Source organism: Monodon monoceros, unplaced genomic scaffold, assembly GCF_005190385.1.
Source record: "Monodon monoceros isolate NGI ecotype Baffin Bay Population unplaced genomic scaffold, NGI_Narwhal_1 Super_Scaffold_18, whole genome shotgun sequence".
Classification (NCBI taxonomy): Eukaryota; Metazoa; Chordata; class Mammalia; order Artiodactyla; family Monodontidae; genus Monodon; species Monodon monoceros.
The window spans coordinates 164496996-164519404 of NW_021703774.1; the positions used below are offsets into that span (position 1 = coordinate 164496996).

The 22409-nt window shown below is 53.9% G+C and overlaps 1 protein-coding gene and 1 non-coding gene across 2 annotated transcripts; one reads left to right on the forward strand and one right to left on the reverse strand.

Moving 5' to 3' along the window:
- Positions 1 to 459: 459 nt before the first annotated feature.
- ALPL (alkaline phosphatase, biomineralization associated) lies at positions 460 to 20123 on the reverse strand. Its single transcript, XM_029229891.1, has 11 exons — positions 19985 to 20123; positions 15290 to 15409; positions 14862 to 14977; positions 13576 to 13750; positions 12614 to 12789; positions 9235 to 9378; positions 7266 to 7335; positions 5018 to 5152; positions 2752 to 2943; positions 2164 to 2283; positions 460 to 1471 (listed from the first exon to the last, which is right to left on the reverse strand). Exons 1-11 carry the CDS (start codon positions 20043 to 20045, stop codon positions 1206 to 1208), a joined length of 1575 nt encoding a protein of 524 aa, XP_029085724.1. The 5' UTR covers positions 20046 to 20123; the 3' UTR covers positions 460 to 1205.
- A 1258-nt stretch (positions 20124 to 21381) lies between these two features.
- Positions 21382 to 21455, forward strand: TRNAR-UCU. The gene has a single exon. It is a non-coding gene; the product is annotated as a tRNA-Arg (tRNA).
- Positions 21456 to 22409: the final 954 nt, after the last annotated feature.

Below are 22409 nucleotides of genomic sequence, written 5' to 3' on the forward strand. Positions count from 1 at the left end.
CTAGGCTGAAGCTCTGTGAGGGCAACCACTAAATTCTTAGGACCTAGTACGGTGCCTGGCTCATACTCAATGCTTATTGAGTGAATGAATGGAGGAACAGCTACAATGGGCCAGGGTGGGCAGTTGTTTGTGAGCGCCACGCAGCAAGGGTGTCCCAGGGCCCTTGAAGGCCTTCCTGCCGTGGGTTTCAGGGCACAGAGGCAGTCTTCTTTAATCCTCATGGCAACCCCAGAGTGGACTGTCTCCCATTTTACAGATAAGGAAATGGAGAGGCAGAGACACAAAGGACTTTGTCCAAAGTCGCCCAGGTAATGAGCGGTGAAGTCCCCAGGTCAGCAGGAGACCCCTTTCTCCCCGTCCAACCCCACCTGTGCTCCTGGGCCCTGAGTCCAGTTCTTCCCAGAGAAATGATCTTATTTCAATCTCTTCCTCACTGACCACAAAGACTCAGTCCTGTCCTCAGAAATATTTGGAAAGTTTTATTTCAATGTTTTGTGTTCCCTTTTAACCAACATCAAAAAGCGAAAAATTTTTGGCTGCTCCAAACAGGAGAGTCACTTCAGAGAGGAGCTGGCATGTGTGTTCAGAGCTGGGAAGTGTCTGCTCTGCCAGGCTGCCCTTCCCAGCCTGGGCCACCCTGGGCTGGATGGCCAGTCCCAGGAGCTGACTTCCTGGGAGCCCCAGGCGGCCTTGGAATGAGTGAGTGAGCAAACCCCCGTCCTGAGGAGAAGGACTTGGTCTCCCCTGCAGTTAGGACTGGGCTTGGGGACAGGGACATGAGCCTGGTGGGGCCTGGTGGGTTCCAGAGGGAAGGAGAGGGGAGTGGGAGGGTCAGATCCGGAATGTTCCGTAGAAGCTCCAAGGCCTCTGGGTCTGGAGAAATACGTCTGCTAGAAAAATAAGATGCTTTGAGAAGTTCTGCAGTCTATGCTCTCTGCCTGCCCAAGAGAAACCTACCCTGTTGGCCAAAGGGGCAGCGGGTGGGGGCAGAGGCTGGAGGTCAGCAACTGGTGGAGATTTCCAGCGGGGAGCGAGGTGGGCAGCAGGCAGACTTTGGTTTCCTGGGTCCCCTTTCTGGCAGCTGCAGAGGCTGTGGAGGCCTCTGCCTCCCGCCCCTTGAGGTGTGGGCTGCCAGGGGTGGGCAGCACTTGGAGAGGGAGGCCAGCCATCTGTCGTGGGCTGGTAGATGCCCAGGCCCTGGGCCCTCAGAACAGGATGGCCAGGGGGAGCAGGGCCAGCAGGAACAGCAGAGGGCCTGGGGAGGGGCTGCCTGACAAGCTGGCGGAGGCACAGTGGTCACGGTTGGCACCGATGCAGGCTGCGTAAGCCATCACGTGGGGGATGTAGTTCTGCTCGTGGACGCCATGCAGCAGGTGTGCCATGGGGCCCTTGGCGAAGATGGCTACGTCCTCCCCGCCATGGGTCTCGTGGCGCAGGGGCACGGCAGACTGTGCCTGGTAGTTGTTGTGAGCTGCGGGCCAGAAGAAACACTTGCTGAGAGCCTACCAGGGGCCTGGCACTATGCAGTAGCTTCCCCGTGCCCCTTCCAGGTTGGCTTGAATGCCCCCATTTTATAGAAGAGGAAACTGAGGCTCACTGGAGGGAAGTCATTTCGCACCAGGCCACAGGATTTGGGCCTGAGTCTGTTCTGACACAGAAGCCTCAACCCCCAGACCTCATCTGGGCCGTCTGGATTAGAAGGGAAGAGTCAACCCAGGAGAGCCTCTTACCATTGGCTGTGCCATTAGGCCCCCAGGGACCCCTGGGGACATCATGAACAAACATCCAACAATATGGAATTGGATAAGCAGACTGGGAAGACTCACACACTGGAATATTATACAGCCAGTAAAAACGACAGTGTAACATAGCAAGTACCTACACATGCCAGGCACCACGCTAAGCTCATCAGATCTATCTAGTCCTTCAGACAAACTTAGGAGGTAGATATGGAGGAAACAGAAGCTGAGGAAGGTGAAGTTATTTGCTCAAGGTCACAGAGCTGCTAGATTTTAGGAGGGATTCAAACTAAGGTTGTTCTGACTCAAGTCCTGGCTATTCTGAGACACCCCCCTGAGCCTTAACCACAGGACTACACTGTTTCCAAGCTCATCCCTAAGAGGGTGCCCTGTCCCCTCCCAGCTCTGGGCCTTGCAGTCTTACCGTAGTCCACCATGGAGACATTCTCTCGCTCACCGCCTACCACCTTGTAGCCAGGCCCGTTGCCGTACAGGATGGCAGTGAAAGGCTTCTTGTCTGTGTCACTCACCATGGGGGCCAGACCTGCACAGGGAGGCACTGGTCCAGGGGTCATGTTGGAGTACAGTCCCCAGCCCCCAGCTTGGCAACCCCTGGGTCCCCTTTCAAGGAAGTCGCCTTCCAAACCCAATTTATTTCCAACCATCCACCCTTCAGTTTTCACTGTGCCCACATCCTCCCATCTGTTGGTCTGTCCCTCCATCCTTCCATCCATCCATCCATCCTCTCCTCTCCCCTGTCCATTAATCCATCCTCCCTCTCATTTTTCTACCCATCCATCATCCAGGTGGCCACCCATACACCCACCCAGGCATCACTTCACTCCATCCCCCATCCTGTGTTCCCCCACCTGTCAGTGACTTCTCCTCCCTGCCCAATTCTGAGTCTCACACGTGCCAGGCCCTGGGCTTGCCAGGTCTCCCACCCCACTCCTGCTCCCAGAGGGCAGACCCTGGGAGTGCCCAGTGCCCACCCCAATGGAGGCCCACCTACCAAAAATAGAGTTGCCACGGGGGGTGTACCCGCCAAAGGTAAAGACGTGGGAGTGGTCAGCGGTGACAACGGTCAGCGTGTCTTCCACGGAGGTCATGGTGCCTGCCTGCCCGATTGCCCGGTCCATCTCCACCACCTCGTGCAGTGCCTGCTTGGCTTTGCCCTCATGGTGCCCGTGGTCAATCCTTCCCCCTTGGGACACCAAGGCAAAGGCCTCCAGTGAGGGGGCGGGGAAGGAGATCTGACCCCCAATTCCCATCCCGTGATGGCCAGGGGACTCCCCTGGGCCAGGCACCACACGAGGCACCTGACACAGCCATTCGACCTTCACAGCACCTCAGAAGGCGAGTTGTTGGACCACAGGCCCACGCATGGAGAGTGCAAAGCCAGGGTTTAAAGCAGCTCCACCACCCCACTTGGCTCCCAACGCTGCTTCTTCAGCTTCTCGGTGTCCCTGAAGACCTTGGAGAGGTAGGGAAGGGACCCAACATGCCTGAATGGCTACTAGGTGCCAGGCACCATAAGCTGATGTCTTGTTTCCCTTTCACAACAGCCCTGGGCAGAGATGGGCACGATTAGCCCCGTTTACAGAGGGAGCAGCTGAGGCCGGGAGTGGGAAGTGACGTGTCCAAGGTGGGATCTGCTAGGATTTGAATTCAGGTGTGACTTGCTGTAAAGCCCTGTTTTTCCATCTCCGCTTTGAATACATCCCCTCTGAGGGTAAAGCACGCTCCTAAAGGGGAAAGACCCTCCATGCCTGGGCAGTGCCTATGGCAGCCTTCCATAAAGGCCCGGGGAAGCCTGCACCTCACGCCACCTCCCCAGATGAGCACAGGAGGCCTGGCGTTAAGCCTGGCTTAAAGGTCACGGCTAAGGCTGTGTGACTTCAGAGAACATCTTCCATCTCTAACAGGAAGACGATGCCTGGTGGACACTCCCATCTCTGAGGCTCCTGAGCCTGGGCGCCTGGCCGCCCTCCTTCCTGCTAGCCTGGGCCTCACCACTCTGGCCCGGCAGGCTAGCAGGGTGGATCCCTCCTTTGTTGTGGCTCTGGGAGCAGCTGGTCTGGCGGGCCCAGTCTTGGCCGCGCTCACAAAGAAAACCGCTCCCGGGGGAGCCCGTGCTCACCACCACTGGTTCCTGGCTGGTTCTTCGGCATCAGAGGCCCGTTCAGGACCAGGCCGAGACCGCCGTGCTTCAGTGGGAACCCCGGGGCTTGGCAAGAAAGCCGCCGAGTTGGGCTGGCGGCCGCTGGCCTCTGGAGGGCGGAGGGGCCTGAGCGTGTGCGTATGTGTGGTGACAGGATGTGTGCAAATACGTCCGTGTGCGTGTGTCCATTTAGAACATGAAAGACAATAGTTGTTAGAACCTTGGAAGATTCTGGAAACTATCATTTCCTCTCACTTCCTATTGCTATTGACTTAGCTACTGTGTAATCATAATAATGATAATAGCAGAAGCATCAAGGATTTATTCTCTTTTGGGCCCTGTTCCAAGTACATTATGTCTCTGAACTCAATGGATGCTAATAACCCTTCTTGGAGAGGGGGACTATTTTTGGCCTCATTTTACAGAAATGTACAGGTAGAGGTCACAGAGCCAGTGGGTGGCAGCATCAGGACAATGACTCCAGGGCCTCACAACAGTGCTGGGAAACCCCAGGAATGTCGGCATACAGCACCGCTGCCTCCTGAAGGATCTGGCTCTCCCAACCCAGGGGACCCCGGGATATCCCAGGGCCCGCCCTGGGCCTTCTCCTCTCTGACCTTGTTCCTACACGGGCCCAGTAACATCAGAGGTCTGTTGTCCAGCTGCGAGGGTTCCTGCAGACCGATGGGCACCTACAGAGGAGGACCCTGGGCCGGTGTCCTTGGGCCCAGCCAGGCAGCTGCTAAGAGCACATTTGTCTACCAGGGCCTGCTGATTTGTCTTTTGGGAGGAGTGAAGCTGAGGGGCCTGCACACCCCTCCAGAGCCAGGCCTTGGGGAGGTATTTCCAAAAGGAAGAAACGTGCCTCCTCTCTCAGGAAGCCTTCCTGGACTAGTAAGCCAGATGTGCCATCTCCACGCCCAGAGGAGAGCTGCTTATTGGGCTGGGAACTTCAGCACCGCCCCCTTTTCCCCCCTTCCTCCACAACCCATCTCCCTAAAGGAATCTCCCTGCTCATCCCCAAACTGGACAGTTCTGAGAGCTGGACCGCCCTACCCCTGAACCCATCTGGAAGCTCCCAGGGAAGTGGCCCTGCAGTCAGGTCCTGGACCCCTACCTTCCACCAGCAAGAAGAAGCCTTTGGGGTTCTTGCTCAGGATCTTGATGGCCATCTCCACCATCTCGGAGAGGGAAGGGTCAGTCACGTTGTTCCTGTTGAGCTCATACTGCATGTCCCCTGGCTCAAAGAGACCTGAGGAGGACCCGGGAGGATGTGGGTGTCTCAGGGAGCACAGGCTCCCCACACACAGCTTGGGGGTAAAGTGGGGGGATGGAAGCTCATCTGGGTGGCTCTTGTGGGCCTGACTTGTGCCAGGTGCTTTGGGCGCACTTCCTCCTTTCATCTTCTTAGCCACGCCATGGTGAGAGCGACCACCGTGTCCATTTCACAGAGGAGGAGACTGAGCCTCAGGTGTTTAGTACCTTGCTATTTTCAGCTGCTAAGTGGGAGACCTGGGATTCCAATCCATCAGCCCACCCTGAGCCCATGGAGCCCTGGACACGGCAGAAGACTGTGTCCTGGCCTCAACAAGGCAGCCTGGGTGTGTATTTACATGTCATTTACAGGTCAGCCTTGAAGGGCTCAGTGCCCTGTGCAGTGAAACAGAAGAAGGGTTGGGCTCACTGTCCCTTCTGTTCACCGAGCTCGGTTTTTTCCCTTGTGAAGTAAGGAGAGTGTCACAAGATTACCCATGTCACAAGATTCCACAAGTACTGGGTTGGTGTTTCCAGTCCTGGATGTCCTTCCAGAACACCTTGCCCTTCCATGATTGCACGCAGCCAAGCAAGGGCTCCGATGAACAGAGTGCTTACTCTGTGCCACACGCTGTCCTATGTGCTTTGGAAGCACTTAGGCGCCAGCCTCTGAGATGCTGCCCAATAATCCTCCCTCCTGGAATTCATGCCCGTGTGTGCCCCTCCCTCACTGACTAGGGCTAGCCGGTGTATCCAACAGAACACTGTAGAAATGATCGTGCGTGACTTCCAGGCCAGGGCATAACACATTGTGGCCTCGGCCTTGCATACTCTTACATTTCTGGGGGAAGCCAGCCGCCATGTTGTAAGGACACTCAAGCAACTCAATGGAGAGATTCATGCGGCAAGGAGCTGAGGCCTCCTGCCAACAGCCTGCACCAAGTTATGAGCCATATGAGTGGCCCACCTCGGAAGCCCCAGCCCCAGACAAGTCTTCAGATGACTGCAACCTCACAAGAGACCCAGCTAAATCACTTGCAAACTCTCGACCCAGAGAGACTGTGAAGGAATAAATTGTTCAACAATCATTATAAATAAAACAACTTTATAGTTGTTTTAAACTGTAAAGTTTTGGGATAATTTGTTATGCAGCAACAGGTAACTTATATATTAGCTCACTTAATCCTCATGACAACCCTGAGGTAGGCCCTATTGTTATCCCCATTTTACGGAGGATTCATTATCCTTATTTTATAGAAGAGAAAACTGTGGCACAGAGAGGAGAAATCACTTGCCCAAGGTTGCACAGCTCATGGGTGATAGGAGCTGGATTTGAACCCAGCACTCTGGCTCTAAGATCCATGAACAGAACTTTCTTGCTCCATGGGTACATGCATAACTCTACACAGCCAGTGTGGGGTATGGGGTGTGTGCTGTGTGAGCCAGGCAAGTAGAGAGCTGTGTGTGTATCTGAGGGATCCTCCAGGTGCCCAGCTCTAAGTCCATAACTTCCAGTGACACACCCAGGACCCAGGGGCTGTGCTCCTTGAGAAAGATTTGCAGGAGGTCTTGCTACCACTTGCTTGGCCCAATAGCCAGAAGGGAAAGAGGACCCAGATGTCTGCATGGTGGCACTCAGGGTCTCATTCCACCTGGCCTGGAGCCGCCCCCAGGCCCCACACCTGTTTCCCACTCCCTGGGGAAATGGGGGTACCCCCCCCCCCAGTCAAGACCACTGGCGACAATCTGGCTGGCTTCTGCCCTGGCAACGCAGCAGGGCTGGCTCTGGGTCCCCTTGCTCCTCAGTCTAGGATCTGTTTAAGTCCCAGCTCCAGCCAGGGTTCAGACTCACCTGGGCCCTAATTCTAACTGGCTGTGTGGCATGCCAGAGGTCGCATCCTTTCTCTGACCTTTGTTTCCCTTTGTGCTCAATGGAGCTATTCACCCTGCACAGCCAGCAGATTTCAGGTCTAATTCTATGAACCAGAACCCCTCCCTCACCCCTCCCAGGTCCTGGAGCCTGAGGGCGAAGGTCCCTAAGTAGCGGGGCAGCCTGGGACCTCGTCCCCGGGGCACCCAGCTGGATGTCCACTCCACCCCCCTCCACTTACCCAAGAGGTAGTCCACGGTGTAGGGGTCGAGGGCCAGGAGTTCGGTGCGGTTCCAGATATAGTGAGAGTGCTAGGAAGGAGGGCGGTGTCAGCCATGCGGGGCTGGGGAAGTCGGAAGGACTAACCCCAGCTGGTCTCAGAGTCTGCGGCATGTACTGGTTCTCTTCAGTCATTTAAAATCCCTCCCCGAAGACCCACCATCCCTGCCTTCAAGAAATGGCAAATAAATGGGAAATTTTAATGCAGGGAGATGAGAATTTGGAGACCAGAGACCACTGTGAGCCTTGAGGCAGGATCAGAGAGAGCTTCCTGATGTCCTAATGGGGCCTTGAAGGACAAGCAGGAATTGATCAGCCTGGGGTCAGGGAGCAGAGTTCCAAGCACGGGGAGGGATCAGGGAGCAAAGAAGAGGGAGATGCAGATCACAGGCGGCCTTGAGTGCCCACTGAGAGGTATGGGCTATGTGTATTCTGAGAGCTGTGGAGAGCCAGGGAGGAAGCAAAGCCCTAGCTCTGCCCTGGGGACCCCATCCAAGGGGGAGATAAAGGAAGTGCTGTTTCCCCAGGGCATAGAGGCCATGGGAAGGGGCTGGCCAGCTTGCCTGGTGATGGCACCATTCAGGTCTAGACCGGGGGGTCCCGAACTACCAGGAATCAGCTGTGTGTCCATTAGAGAGCCCCTTGCCTTCTCTGGCCAATGGCATTGGGATCAGAGGTTTCTGAACCTCAGGGGCTGCTTTGGGAAGGAGGGTGGGAAGGCTAAGAAAGTGGAGCTCCCCTCCTTCACTGAGATGATTCTCCTATGTTATCTCATTTGTCCCTCACATCACCCACCCAAGGTAGGTACTGTATTCTCATTTTACGGATGAGGACACTGAGACACACAGATTAACCCATACTAAGGCATGATTTGCAAAGAATGTGTGGCTTCTCTGAAACCTCAAAGTGATACCCTGTTCGGTCCAGTGATGTGGGTGCCTCTCTCCCTCTTGGTGTCTAGACTGAGTTCCAGGGTAAGCCCCCTGCCTGGGCAAGAAGAATTATAAGCTCCGGTCCCATGTTCCAGGTAGAGAAACTGAGGCTGGGAGTGGCGGTGTCTCTCTGACTCGGGCTGGGATGGGGCTCTGGTCCAGCCTGAGCTGACTCAGGAGTGGGAAAGGTTCAAAGCAGCTCAGTCCCACCCCTACCAGCCCCGGGGGGCCGTTTCCCAGCCCCTACCCCCCACCCCGCTCTTGGCCCAGCCCTATCCCACAAGGCCTCCCCGGGGGCCAGTCCTGGAACCCTCAGAAACCCAACCCCGGAGTGACATCAAAGTGGCTGCCAGGCTGCTTCCCACTGTCTTCAGCCCTGACCGCAGTCATTTCTAGACCCCAGCTGCCCCAGGCCCAGCGGCCGGCAGACGGATTTTAAGGGCCAGAGCTGCTCCAGGGGGCCAGCGCCCAGGTCTTCCCACGCTCCGGCAGGCCAGCACGTGCCCGGCCCGGCCCCTCCCTGCCACCTCTGCCTGCAAGACCCTCCCAATATCGCCTCCTCCCCTTCCTCCCCCTTGTCAGGGCTTCTCAGCCCCACCCTTGTGGTCTGTCCCCTCTGGGTTCCCGTAGCTCCTGGGCGTCTCGCCATCCAAGCACACAGCATTCCACGTTTCCTTAACCATCTGACTCATCCTTTGGACCTCATGCCTAGCCAGGGGCCCTGTACACAGTAGGGGTGCAGGTGGACTGAACGTCTCTGCAGGTTATCCTTGGTCCACCTTCCTCCTTACCGCCTGAAGGTATTTCACTGTGGTCTTGAAGGAAGGAATTGATGGGCACCTACTGTGTGCCGTTCATATATCTGTAAGGCCCTCTGAGCCCATTGAGGTAAGAATTATGACCCCATTCTACAGAAATGAACACGGATTCAGAGAGGACTCCCGCAGCCCTGCCCACTGCAGGCATACCCTGCAGCCATCAGGACCCCGGACAGGCTACCTTGTGTTTCGGTTTGAAGCTCTTCCAGATGTCGATGAGGTTCAGGCCGTCCAGCCTCGTGCCCCTGGCCTTCTCGTCCATCTCATACTCCACATCGGTTCTATTCTTGGGGAACATGTACTTCCGGCCGCCCCCCATGATCACCTAAAGGGGACACAGCCATGAGGAGCCCAGGGCGCCATGACGTCCAGAGGCTCCAGAGTGTCCGCCTGGAGAGCTGGGCTCCTGGAGGCCCGGCGGGTGGAGTGGAAGCTTCTCCAGCATGGCGAGTCCTGGCTTCAGTCCACGCTGCCCTCCCCGAGCCTCCACTTCTCCAGCTCGGGGGCAGGGATGAAATCACGAGGCTATTGGGACTGTGATTTGGGCTTCTGGGTGAAATATTGGAGCTAACCTCCCTTATTCGGCTTTCCAGAAGCCCGACGCATAACTTGGGCTTCTGTGAGAATAATACCATGTACAGAGTGTATGTCAGGCGCTAAGGACTTGAGATACATGATCTTATTCAACGTCATACCAAGGCTGTAAGGGAACCCGTGTCACCTGTTTTCCAAACAAAGAAATGGGTGTAGAAATGTGATTTCTTTCCCATAAGGCCACACGGCCAGTGAGGGGCAGAGCCAGGATTCAAACCCGAGGCTCCTCCAGCCCCGGCACCAGGGCCCTGCGGCGTCCATGGAGCTGAGGATGGGGACTCTGAGAGCCTCCTCCCCCCACAGCCAGGGAGGTCTTGGGGCAGCCCAGCTGGACGCCTGGCAAACAGAGGACCAGTACTTACGTCTGTGTAGTCACCGCCAGGCTAATTTTACCCACTGTGCTGACCCGCTTGGGCAGACGGACGCGGGACTGTTTGTTTTCCTGGGGAGTCCGTGTTTGAAGTCCTGGCTATTTTTAGAACGGGGACCAAGAGCATACTAGCCGCCGCCCGCAGTGACCACCGCACCGGTGTCCTCCTGTCACCGTGGGCGTCAGCCCAGGCCGCTGCCCCTGGCTGACACCTTGGGAGAGCAGACCCAGTGACGGCTGGCCTCAGATCCACTGTCCTGGGACTGGCATTTCATGGGCACCCTTCTCAACCTTCCATTCCAGCTCCCTCCTCAGAACCCAGGTTCCAGTGGAGGGGGAGCCAGGAGTCCAGGCCGGTGGTACAGGTGGTACAGGTGAGGGGTACATGCTGACCCCAGGACCAGCCTGGATCCTGGGGAACCAGAAAGAGCTCTGAAGTCAGACTTGGGTTTGAATCTTGACTCTCCTGCATCTTGACCAAGGGCTTGTCACTTAAGCTCTCTGCACCTCAGTTTCCTCAACTATAACATGGAAGTAACGCCCACGCACAGGACTGTCCCAGCCACTGGACTGTCCCAGGAGGAAATGCAGTGACGCAGTGCAGTCCCGGCACCTGGGGCTGGCCTCCCGTGGAAGGTATTCTCAACGGCCAGAAGTAGTAGAGATCCAAGTAGTTCCAAGTTCCTCACTGCCGGCTCCAGCCAGGAGCTCTGGGGGCAGGGCAGGCTGTTAAAAAAGGAGAAGGGGACCCCGGGTCACTGGCCCCCCGCCCACCCAAATTGTTCCCACAGAACCTGACCCCTTGGCATTTTCAGAACGGAAAATGAAGCCCCCAATCTTCTTGCCTGGAGTCTCATCATTTCCAGCCCCAGCAGGCACTTCACACACTCATTAAACTCCCAAATAACAGACTTGCTGTTTGGCTTTGGGGTTTGGGTTTGTGTCTTTCATTTTTCTTTTTCTTTTTTTTTTTTTTTTTTTTTTTTAGCAAAAGATATTTATTTTCAGGGCGGACACCAGGATTTTTGTTTCATGTACAGCCTGGGGGCTGGGGGGCTTTGGGGTGGTGCTGATGCAGGGGCAGAGGGGAGAGAGAAGGACGAGGAGGCTGAGAGAGGAAAGGGAGGAGGGGCAATCCTCACAGCTGCCCCACCTCCACACTCACGCCCTAGCTCATCCCCCAGTGGCCTCTGCGGCTTACCACCCCCCTAAACCCAGTTAACACCCCTCCCCCCCCGCCCCCCCGCCCCACAGAAGCCTTCATTTAAGCTCCTGTCCCCTTCTCAGGCTGTTGCTGCCAAATCTCTCTCAAGAGCAGCCCCGTAATTACACCCTGTGCTTGTACAACAAATGTTCTCACATCCATGACCTCATCTCAGCCTCCAGCGGCCCTGGGAGGGGGCAGGTGGGGCTCTCGGCCCCTGTTGCACAGGTGGGAACACTGAGGCTTGGGGAGGGGAAGCGACTTGTCCCAGGACATGAGTTGGGTACAGGCAAAGTCAGAACGGCGGCTTTGCCTGACACAGTCGCTTGCTAGGAGCGATCAACGGGACTACGTGTCCCGAGAGGGGCAACTCAGTCCACTGCTCAGAAAAATGAGGGGTTGGAAGAGGGGCCGGGTGGCACTTAGAAATTGGGGGGATGGCATGGGGGGGCAGAGGGTGGGTCTGGGAGCCAGGAAGTTTGTCTGGTGGGGGTAGAAACAGAGGTAAGGGGTAGGAGGGACCTGGGGGCTCTCTGAGCCTCACTGAACCCCCATTCTAGGCTTGGGGGCCGAAGTCCCCTCACTCCCTCACCAGCCCCTGGCAGTAGGTAACAAGAGTCTGAAAAGGGAACAAGCCAGAGGTTCTCATTTAAGAACACAGAGTAGGGACCCATCTGAACATCAGGTGGACAATGCTGGGGTGCACATGTGCTAAGCCTGCTCCGTATGTCGAAGCTGGTGTTTCAGGGCAGGGACATGTGGCTGCTTGTGCATAAATGCTACCACATTCTGAGCACTCACTCGGCATTGGGCCCAGGGCTAAACTCTACAGGGATTATTTTATTTAGATCTTGCAATGGGCTTATAAGGTAGGTACATTTCACAAAAGGGTTGTAGAAGGGAAGGCTCAGAGAGGTTAAGTAACTGACCCAAGGTCACACAGCTAGCAAACAGCAGGGCAAGGATTGGAACCCAAGTTTTAAAAGTAAGAGCTCGGGCTAACCACGGCCCACACCGCCTTTTCTCTGGGCATGCTGCCTGAGTGCACGGGACGCGTGCCTGTCTGTGCATGTGGGAATGTACAGGGCAGGTACTCCCCTGAGATGGCACTGTGTCACCCCCACGCTCCAGTGCAGCGCCAGTTTCCAATTTACAGAATAATCCCTGGGCGCCTGGTTCTTGAGGTGTGGTGGCGGCCACATCAGGATTCATCCCTCAGCCCCACTGCAGAGAAATCCTACAGTGCCTCCCTGCCCCAACCGCAAATCCCCTAATGGGCTGGAAGCCCTCCCAGGTGTGTGGGGAGCCAGGCCAAACTGCTCTTCCCAGGCCAGTCTAGGCCTGAGGCCTCGGACCCACAAGCCCCTACTCTGGCTGCACTCCCGCACTCGCCTCGATGTCCCTGACGTTGTGCATGAGCTGGTAGGCGATGTCCTTGCAGCCCTGGCTAAGGGCCTCCGGGGGCATCTCGTTGTCCGAGTACCAGTCCCGGTCAGCAGAGTGGGCGTAGGCGGCGCTGGGGGTGGCGTGGTTCACTCGCGTAGTGGTCACGATGCCCACGGATTTCCCTGGGGTGTGGGAGAGGAGGGGTTGGTTTCGCCTGGAAATGGGCGTGTCCAAGCTGTCTTCCCCCTCCCTCTCCTAGCTAAAGACAGGTCAGTTCTGCTGCCTGCCTGGGCCCCAGTCTCCCCATCCGTACTAAAGGTGGGGTTGGCGGCTTCCAAATGTCCCGGCAGCTCAGATACTCTGCCTCTGTGACCCTCCCCCGTCCTGAGGGCCCTTGAGCTGTGAGCACCTGGGCTGGAGCCCTCCCCTCCACCAAGGACCCTGCAGAGCCCCACCCTGCAGGAAGCCCCCCCGCTGCCCTGCAGGAACACAAGGGCCCCTCCGAAGGGCTCTCAGGTGGAGTGTGGTTCTGTCACCTATGTCAGCCAGCCTCATAGCCTGACTCCAAAGTCCCTGGGGGCACGTTCCAGGGCCTCCCAATTCCCAGGAGGAAGGGAGAAGGGGTAGACATTTACTGGACTTCCACAGGAACAGTGCTGGGCTCGTTCCTGACCTCCCTCACCCTCCCCTCCCCTGGGAGGGGGCTATATTTTCATGCCCATTTCATAGTCAAAGGAATAGACTCAGGGAAATGAGCTGGGAGCAAACGCACACCTGAGTGACCCCCTAAACCACTAGCTTTCGCTGTCATGGAAAGGAATCCATGACTATTTCACAGAGGCCCAGAACCTCAGAGCTGGAAGGGCCCTGGAGAGCATCTTCTTCTACCCTCTCCCCATTGTACGGTTGGAAAGAGGCTCAGACAGGCCACAGAGCCAGGCCCATTCCCCACCACTCGCCCCACTCACCTGCGTCCTTGGCCCAACGCAGGATGGAGGTGACCTCGTTGCCCTGAGTGGTGTTGCAGTCGGTGCGCTGGGTCGCTGCGCTCACTCCCACGGTGCCCTCATTGGCCTTCACCCCACACAAATAGGCGGTGGCGGTGCCCGCGCTGTCGGGGACCTGAGCGTTGGTGTTGTACGTCTGCAGGCGGGAAAGGAGGGTCAGGAGGTGGCCCGGCCTTGGCTGCCCTCCGACCCCCACTCACACCATGGGGCCTGGGCATGAGGGAGACAGAGGCCTCCCGCGGCCTTGGCTGAGCCCTGCTACCCACCGAGGTCCCCCCAGAGCCACAGGATCACCTAGCTGCCTGCTTCCTGCCCACGCCCAGTGCCCTGGCAGCCAGGGTTGCAGGAAGGGGCGGGAACGCAATGTTCCAATATGTGGAGACTCGGTTGGCAGAGAAATGGGGGCTGGGTCTCTCTGGGTCTGGGGCTGCAGAAGCCAGTAAGGGGGAGGGGGAGGCAGGTGAGCCGTGGAGAAGGGAGATGGAGGGGCTTCTTGAGGGAGTGAGGGAGGCTGGGGAAGGGGAGGGAAAGTTAGGGGGAGGCAGGATCTAGGATGGGGAAATGGGGACCCCCCCCCACTATTCAGACCTCTGGTCGGAAACTATCTTCCCGTCTCCCTGCCCCGCCAGCCTGAGAGCTCCTCGAAGACCAGGAAACATTACAGCCCCTGCTGTTCCCCCGGAAGGGAGCCCAGGGCCTGGCCCAGAGTGTCTAAAGGACCTTTATTATGTGACACCACGGCCACCAGCAACTACAACACCAGAAACAAAGCTACCACTTTCTATCTGAGCCGCCTTGGGAGAGAACGAAGGTAACAGAACCCCATGCACAGAGTACACACTGCGTGATCCCATTTACGTCAAATACAAAGGCAGGAACAGCTAATCTATGCTGTTAGAAGTCAAGGAGCAAGGACTGGAGGGGGGTGCGGGGGGACCCCTGGCTGCTGTCATGTTCAGTTTCTCAACCTGGATATTGGTCATACAGACACGTGCAAAGTTTTTGCAAATTCACTCTGTACACCGGTGCACTTCTCTCTATGTATGTTATGCGTCAATAGATTTTGAAATCAATGAGCTGAAATCCCCAGAGTCTTGGGAAGCAGCCGCTACTGTCCTCAATTCACAGAGGGGCCACAGAGCCCCCAGGAGGGCTGACTGCATTGCCAGCAGGTTTGAGGGTTCCAGCGAATGCCATTCCCCTGCCCTTTCCTCCTGAGAGGTGGGAGGCTTGGGGCTGGAGCTCACCTTGGAGAGGGCCACGTAGGGAAACTTGTCCATCTCCAGCCTGGTCTCCTCCCCGGGGCTGTGGTGGAGCTGACCCTTGAGGATGCGGGCCGCCGTCACCGTGGAGACGCCCATCCCTGTGGCGGGGGGTGGGGAACGGGGGTCAGGGGGGCTCAGTCTCTCGGGCTCCCAGCCTCTCCAATCAGCCCTCTTGGGTACCCAGAGCTCTCTAGAGTTAGGTGCCAAGGCAGGCTGAGCAGTGGGCACCAGAGCATGACTGGGTGGTCCCTTTCCTCCTTCCCCCCCGAGACCATTGGGGTTCACAGCCCGGCTCTCCCATCCTCTTCAACATGCCCCCAGGGCCCCAGCCTCTACAACACAGCCACCTTCACCTCTGCCTGGCTCCCTGGGCCCCCATCCAGCCCCTCCCTTGGGCCCCCAGGCCTCACCATCTCCAAGGAACATGATGACATTCTTAGCCACGTTGGTGTTGAGAGTCTGAAGCCTCAGGGCATTTTTCAGGGTCTGCTGAGCTTGGTCTCTCCAGTACTTGGGGTCTTTCTCTTTCTCTGTACCGACAGAGAGGCAGAGTTATTTGGGAGGGGGTGGGGCAGCTTCCCATCCCCAGCCACTACAGACACCAACTTCTCATTGCAGAAGGCTGCCTGGACTCGGCAGAGGAAGCAGTAGTTGCCCATCTCAGACAGCCGTCGTGAGATCTGCAAAACCCATGCCGGTCCCATCCTCCAAACGAGCCTGTGGACCCTGGGTCTTCGACCCACATCTGAGACTGGAAAAACCAAGGCTCAGAGACACCAAGCGACTTGCCCAGGAAGGCCACACCGCTCTGGCAGACACTGGCAGAGCTGGGCTTCACTCCAAAGCCCACGCTCTTTCCTTCCACCCAGCAGAGAGACATTGTGCAAAGGCAGGAAATGAATTGTGCTAGCACAGTTAGGAGGGTGATGTTTAACTTACTCAGGAGAACAAACTACTTCCAACTGCAGGAGCCCCCAGATGTGTCCAGCCATCAATTAGAAACTCTGCTTGGCTTATTCATTAAAGTAGGCTCCGCAGGAACCTGACTTAGCAAACAGCTATTCAGCTGTGCTGGAAAGCAAGACTTGCCTGTTGTTTAACGTATCAAACTTAAAGTAGCCAAGAACAGCCTCACTCCTGTAAGGATAAATTAGCAAAGACGTTCTGTGTCCCTAATCTTGAGAAAAATTGGGAACCAGGAATGCCCTCTCCTCTCTCTCTCTCTCATGTCCATGAGTCTAGTCGTCAATTCTCCAGTGGAAAGAACACTCTAGTGCCCGACAGTCCTCAGTTAGAACCGCATCTGTGCCAAGCAGCAGCTGTGTGGACAAGTGAGTTCCCTGGACCTCAGTCTCCTCCCCATCAGATGCAGGTGTTTGTACCTTCCTCTCGGGGTCTTCACGAGGACAGGATTTAGATAAGGAAAGTGACACACCTGACCCACAGGAGAGGATCGATGCCCCCCCACCCCAGTAAGTCCTGGAATCCCCTTTTCATCCAAGCAGAGGCCCAGGATCCCTTTCCACGGGGGTCGGGGTCCCTGCCACCATCTGCTGGTTTGTCTTCTGTACTCGGGCCCCATCAAACCCGCCCATCAAAATACAGAAGCCTAGAGAGGGGAGCTCCTTGGGGATTCTCTCTTTCACTGGCCTCCATTGCATGGAAGGAAGGCTGAGGCCAGCAGAGGTGGGAGGGTCCTGTCCAAGGCCATGTTACACATTCATAGGCTGAAGACACAGGCCTCATCCCTTGGCCCAGCTCAGGCCCATGCTGTGCGGGTGAGGAGCACAGCTCTCCTTTCTTACACACTCGTGGTACCCAGGCTCGTGCCAAGTGCCACATACACGGCAACAGTGCCTTCCCCTCCCCACAGCCTTACAGGGTGGCTACCATAACTTCCTCCACGTTGTGGAATGAGGAAACAGGATTCTGAGACTGAGCCGCAGGGGAACAGAAAACCCACACATCTCCATGGCTGTGCTCCTGCCTGGGGCAGGTAGCGCAGGCAAGGAGATGGAAGGAAGCAGTTCTCCACCTCAAGCCTGGGACCCACCCACGCCCCACTCCTCTCCCTAGAGGTCCCACCCCACCCTGATCCCTTAGTCCCCCACCTTCACGCTGGCAGCCCCCCAGCGCCACATCTCTCTTCTGAAGCTCCCCAATTTCAGACCTCACGGGCAGAGGCCACTGGCTGGAGCCCGGAGAGCCCTGGCCCTTCCATCCAGCTGTGCACCTTTAGGCAAGTTCCTGCCACTCAAGTTTCTGCCCCAGAAAAATAGGAGGACATAGCTACTCGCAGGCAGTTCTAGGATCAAGTGAGGTAAAGCCTGGGCAAGTGCCCTGAGCCAGTGTTTTTTTTTTAAACTTGGGTTTGTTTTATTTCCAAATATAAGCTTTTCTTATAAGTTTATTTATTGATTTTTAATTATTTATTTTATTTATTTATTTTTGGGCTGCATTGGGTCTTCGTTGTTGCATGCTGGCTTTCTCTAGTTGCGGCGAGCGGGGGCTACTCTTCGTTGCAGTGTGCGGGCTTCTCATTGTGGTGGCTTCTCTTTGTTGCAGAGCACGGGCTCTAGGTGCGCGGGCTTCAATAGTTGTGGCACATGGGCTCGGAAGTTGTGGTTCACAGGCTCTAGAGTGCAGGCTCAGTAGTTGTGGCACACGGGCTTAGTTGCTCCGCGGCACATGGGATCTTCCCGGACCAGGGCTCGAACCCACGTCCCCTGCATTGGCAGGCAGATTCTTAACCACTGCGCCACCAGGGAAGTCCTATAAATTTATTTTTTAATTGAAGTGTAGTTGACTTACAGTGTTGTGTTAATTTCTGCTGTACAGCAAAGTGACCCAGTTATACACATAGATACGTTCTTTTTCATATTCTTTTCCATTATGGTTTATCCCAGGATATTGAATATAGTTCCCTGTGCTATACAGTAGGACCTTGTTGTTTCTCCATTTTACATGTAACAGTTTGCATCTGCTAACTGCAAACTCCCTGGGCTAGTGGTTTTCATCAGGGATCCCACCAGCTCTGGGCGTGTTTCAATCTCCCTCCCGCCTTCCTCCCACATACCACGGTGCCAGGGCTTTGGTCAAGGAGCTTCTTTGGCCATTTGGGTGCCATCTGGGTGGTGATGAACTTCCACCCACCTTGCCCTCCCCCTAGCACCTGGCACAGCACCCCCGGGGCTGGGCTGCCATCAGCCTCCCCATTCCCGTTGCTACTTCTCCAGGTGAGCCCTGTTACCCGTTTGCCAGTTCCCTGCTGTGCCTGCTCCCTGAAGGACTGGGACTCGGGCAGAGCCCTTGTCTTTTTCACCAGCGCCACCCCAGGGTCCGAGAAGGGTTCAGTGGGTGTCAAACTGACTTTATTGTCAGAGGACTGGTTTAAGCAATGGTGGCTTTGGACAACTGAGTATCAGGAGGCCATTGTGTTTGGAGACCACTAAGCGACACTCAGAAATGCTCGCGCTGTAACGAATGCTACGTGAAGAGTGCTTGTCAGTACGTACCGTATGACTCCATTTATACGAAGCTCAAAACAGGCAAAACTCGACTAAGGTGACAGGAGTTAGCCTAGTCACTTCCTCTGGCTTGGGGCAGGGCGGGGTGGGGGCAGTAGTTGGGAGGGGCACAGGAAAGCCCTTGGTGTCCCATGATCAATATTCTTTCTTGATCCGGGTGATGGTTACATGGGTACAAAAATATGTCAAAACTCATCAAGCTATACATTTAAGATTTGTGCACTTTGCTGTAAGTTACACCTAATTTTTTTAAAAAAGTTAAAGACCATGATGTAACACCACTACACACCCATCAGAATGACTAAAATGAAACATGCAAAAAACTGAAGTGCTGAGTATTTGAAGATTTTTCATCTTGTCGCTTTTTCGTCTTCTCACATTTCATCCATCTGCTCACCTTTCGCTCAGGTGGGTTGTGAGTGCTGAGAAAGCAGGGACTCGGTCCCAGAGTGACCTTGGGCCCCCAAGGACACAAGCCGAAAGGCATCATGGGACCGCAGAGGGAGCAGTGGCCTGGGAACCTAGCGGCTCAGGTTCAGTCCCCAGGGCTGCTACTGACTTGCTGCGTGACCTGGGAGGGCCAGTCCCTTCTCTGAATCCCAATTCCCTCATCTGTTGAAATATATTCTTCCTACGAGCACCCACTCCCTGCCTGCACTGTGACTGTCCCTTATAATTCCCACAACAGCCCTAAGGAGGAGAGATTATTATCTCCACTGGACAGATGGAGAAATTAAGGTTTGGGGAGGGCAAGTGGGGACTTCCAGCCACATGATGGACTGAGCCAAGGAGGGCTCCCCTCCTACAACAGACACTAAAATGCTGAAAAAAAGAAAAATCAAGAACAGTATATTACTTGAAAAAGGAAGAAAAGGGGGAAGGGAAACCCCCAGGAGGCAGAAATTCAGAGGGTATTCAAAACCAGAAAGGTAAACAGGAGCTGAGGCTGAAGGACCCTTGCAGTGTCAGACCAAATACAAGGCTAGGCTGAAACTTTTCAGGTACATGTTTTGCCTGGGAGCTATGGAAGGGATGGGGACAGAAAGCCAGTCATAAAAATGTGAACTCAACTCCAAATTTATAGTGTAAGAACCAAAAACTGAGAAATTAACATAAGTACTCTCATAGAATTAGTTGAAGAATCAAACACAATACTGCACTGTAGAAACACTCTTGTACGAGTTTACAACAGGAAGCAAGAACAAAAGAACTGTTGAAGGTGAGTTTACAAGCAAGAATTACAAAATATAAGGAAATGTACTATCATGAGGGAGAGTTAAGCAGACGAAGCCAACAGGAGACTTAACACACCGCGACTTGGAAGAGTTTATAAAGTTCTATTTCAGATTCTTTGAGTTAAGAGAGAATAGAAACCCCAATTAAAGAATAATAAAAAGGGAAAAAGAGTGACCTTTCCAACACTAGCACATGTAGAGGCTGGGATTTCCTGCTCTGAACATTTGTTTCCAGCTCTTAAATACTTTGGATGGTTCTATGACCCTGAACACAGACACTGCCCTCGTCCTATCCTACCTGCACCATGTCTCCCCCTCCCTCCACCCTTGCCCCCAATCCTACCTGGCACTAAGGAGTTGGTAAGGCAGGTGCCAATGGCCAGCACTAAGAATGGTGAAATCATGGTGCACTCCAAGACCTGCTTTTTCTCTGGAGCCCAGAGGTATGATGGATATGGGTGGGAAGGGTGGGCTGCCAGTGGTCAGTAGTTAATTGATGTTCCAATCCTAGGAGAAAAAAAAAAAAAAAGACATGAAGGTCACAGCTCCAGAGTTCATTTGTTCATTCACTTATTTATTCGTTGATTCATTCATTATTCACCTATTACAAGAGACTAGGCATTTAGATGCAAAACCTAGGTGGTCCCTCCCTCAAGAAGCTTCATCACATAAACAGTTGTATAGGCATAAATGAGTTCCATGCTGCAAAGTGGTTCCTTCTCCTTTCCCAAGTGAATTCCCACTTTCAATCCACCTGAAGCCCAGAACCCACCAGAGTTCACTTTCTGTGTAGTGCTTCTCAAACTGCAGCATGCCTCAGAATCTTCTAGAAGGATTGCTGAAACAGATTCCAGTACCCTCCACCCCTCGCCCAGAGACTCCAACTGCATTTCTAACAAGCTCCCAGGTGCTGCAGCTACTGCTGCTGCTGGTTCGTGGACCCCACTTTGAGAAGCACTGTTCTAGAACATCAGCCTTTAGCCTTGAATTACCCAGGTCCCAAGCACATCAGAGACAAAACAAAGAGTCCACCTTTTCTTAAGGGACACCTACATTCGCTCTTACAAACAACTGTATTTGCTACGTTCTACAGCTTGTCATTTATGGCGAGAGATATAAAAACTATAGGAGGGACATACAGGAAAAGATTGTCTTATAAGTGTGGCCATTTCTGGGCAGTGACATTTTAGATGACTCATTATTTTTTCATTGCCTTTTTTGCATTTTCCAAATTTTCCTTCTGTGTTGAGATGTTACCTTTATAATTTTTTTTAAAAATGTTATTAAAAAAAAAACTGGAAGGAAATACACCAAAATGTTAACTGGTTTTCTCTGGGCAGTAGGACTGTGAATGATTATTTCTTCTTTAATTTTTTTTTTGAATTTTCCAAATTGCCTAAAATGAGCATGTATTAATGGCCTAAGAACGTTTTTAAACTGTGGTCATCCTGTTAGGATCACATGGGATAATCCCATTGGCAGCTGCGAAATGTAAATACTAACCATGTTGTGTATAAATGTTACTGGAAGATGAGGAATTTTAAATGGTAAGAGTTTCACTGGGAAATAATGTTATTATTTCCACCAAAATCAAGATAAAAATGATCATTTCATTTGTTGTGGGAAATGGCAGTGATACACAACATTCTACCATTAGACAGAGTGGGCTGTTAGGTAAGAAACCACTCTAACTGGAAAAAGGGCTTTTGATTCAACCTTAAAAACGTGCATGGAGGGAATTCCCTGATGGTCCAGTGGTTAAGACTCTGCACTTCTACTGCAGGGGGGCACAGGTTCGATCCCTGGTTGGGGAACTAAGATCCCACATGCCACGAGGTACAGCCAAAAAAAATTTTTTTTAAGTGCACTCCGGTGCTTTTCTACTGCGTTCCTTGTCCACCTGGCTTCTTAAAAACCTGGCTTGGGGCAGGGACAGGTGGTGGGAAGGAAAGCACAGGAATTGAAAGGAAATACCTTTCATCTAACGTCTAACAGCATTTAACTCTGAGTGGTGGGATTTCAGATGACTTCTAATTCTTTAAGTCTACTTTAGTTTCCAAACATTACTAGAGTAAATTCTAACATCAGAAAAAAAGTTATTAAATTGATATACAATATCAATACAATCACTGCATGTACCTCTCTGTTTTGAAAGTAATTTCTTCCTGGTCCATCTCACCTACCACACTGGGAGCTTCTAAGAGCAGAGACTTTGCCTTGTTCGTTTCCACTCCAGTGCTTGGCATAGTAAGTATTTACATCATCAATTGAAAGTCAGTGCTCTAAGAAGTGGAGGTAGGGAGGAATCACCCCCAAATCCTCCCTTTGTGTGTGAAGAAAAGTCCAAGTATTGGCAAGGAATTGGGACTACCAGAGTATCTGTTCACTGTTGGTAGAGTGTAGATTGGTACAACCACTTTGGAAAGCTGACAGTACTACCAAGGTGACACCATACACATGCCCTCTGACCCATTTAACTTCAACAGAAATGTACATGTGTTCACCAAAAGAATATATAAGAATGTTCATATCAGCCCTGTTCATAATGGCTTCAAAACTCTGTCCAACTTCAGCAGGATGGATAAATCCATTGTATGGGTTCACAAGAAGGTAATCCACACACAACAATGAGAATGAATAACTGAGAACTCTATACACCAACATGGATGAATCCTGCAAAGGTGAGGCTGAGTGAAGGAAGCTGACCCAAGAGTATATATAGTGTGATTCTAATGATATAAAGCAGGGGTCGCCAACCCCGGGCCTCG

Excerpts from the sequence above, each read along its gene's own strand:
- ALPL (XM_029229891.1), bottom strand. The coding sequence starts at position 20,045 with ATGATTTCACCATTCTTAGTGCTGGCCATTGGCACCTGCCTTACCAAC. Across the intron at positions 15,410-19,984 it reads TACCAACTCCTTAGTGCCAG|AGAAAGAGAAAGACCCCAAG; the intron begins GTAGGATTGGGG and ends CTGTCGGTACAG. Across the intron at positions 5,153-7,265 it reads CACCGTGGACTACCTCTTGG|GTCTCTTTGAGCCAGGGGAC; the intron begins GTAAGTGGAGGG and ends GGTCCTCCTCAG.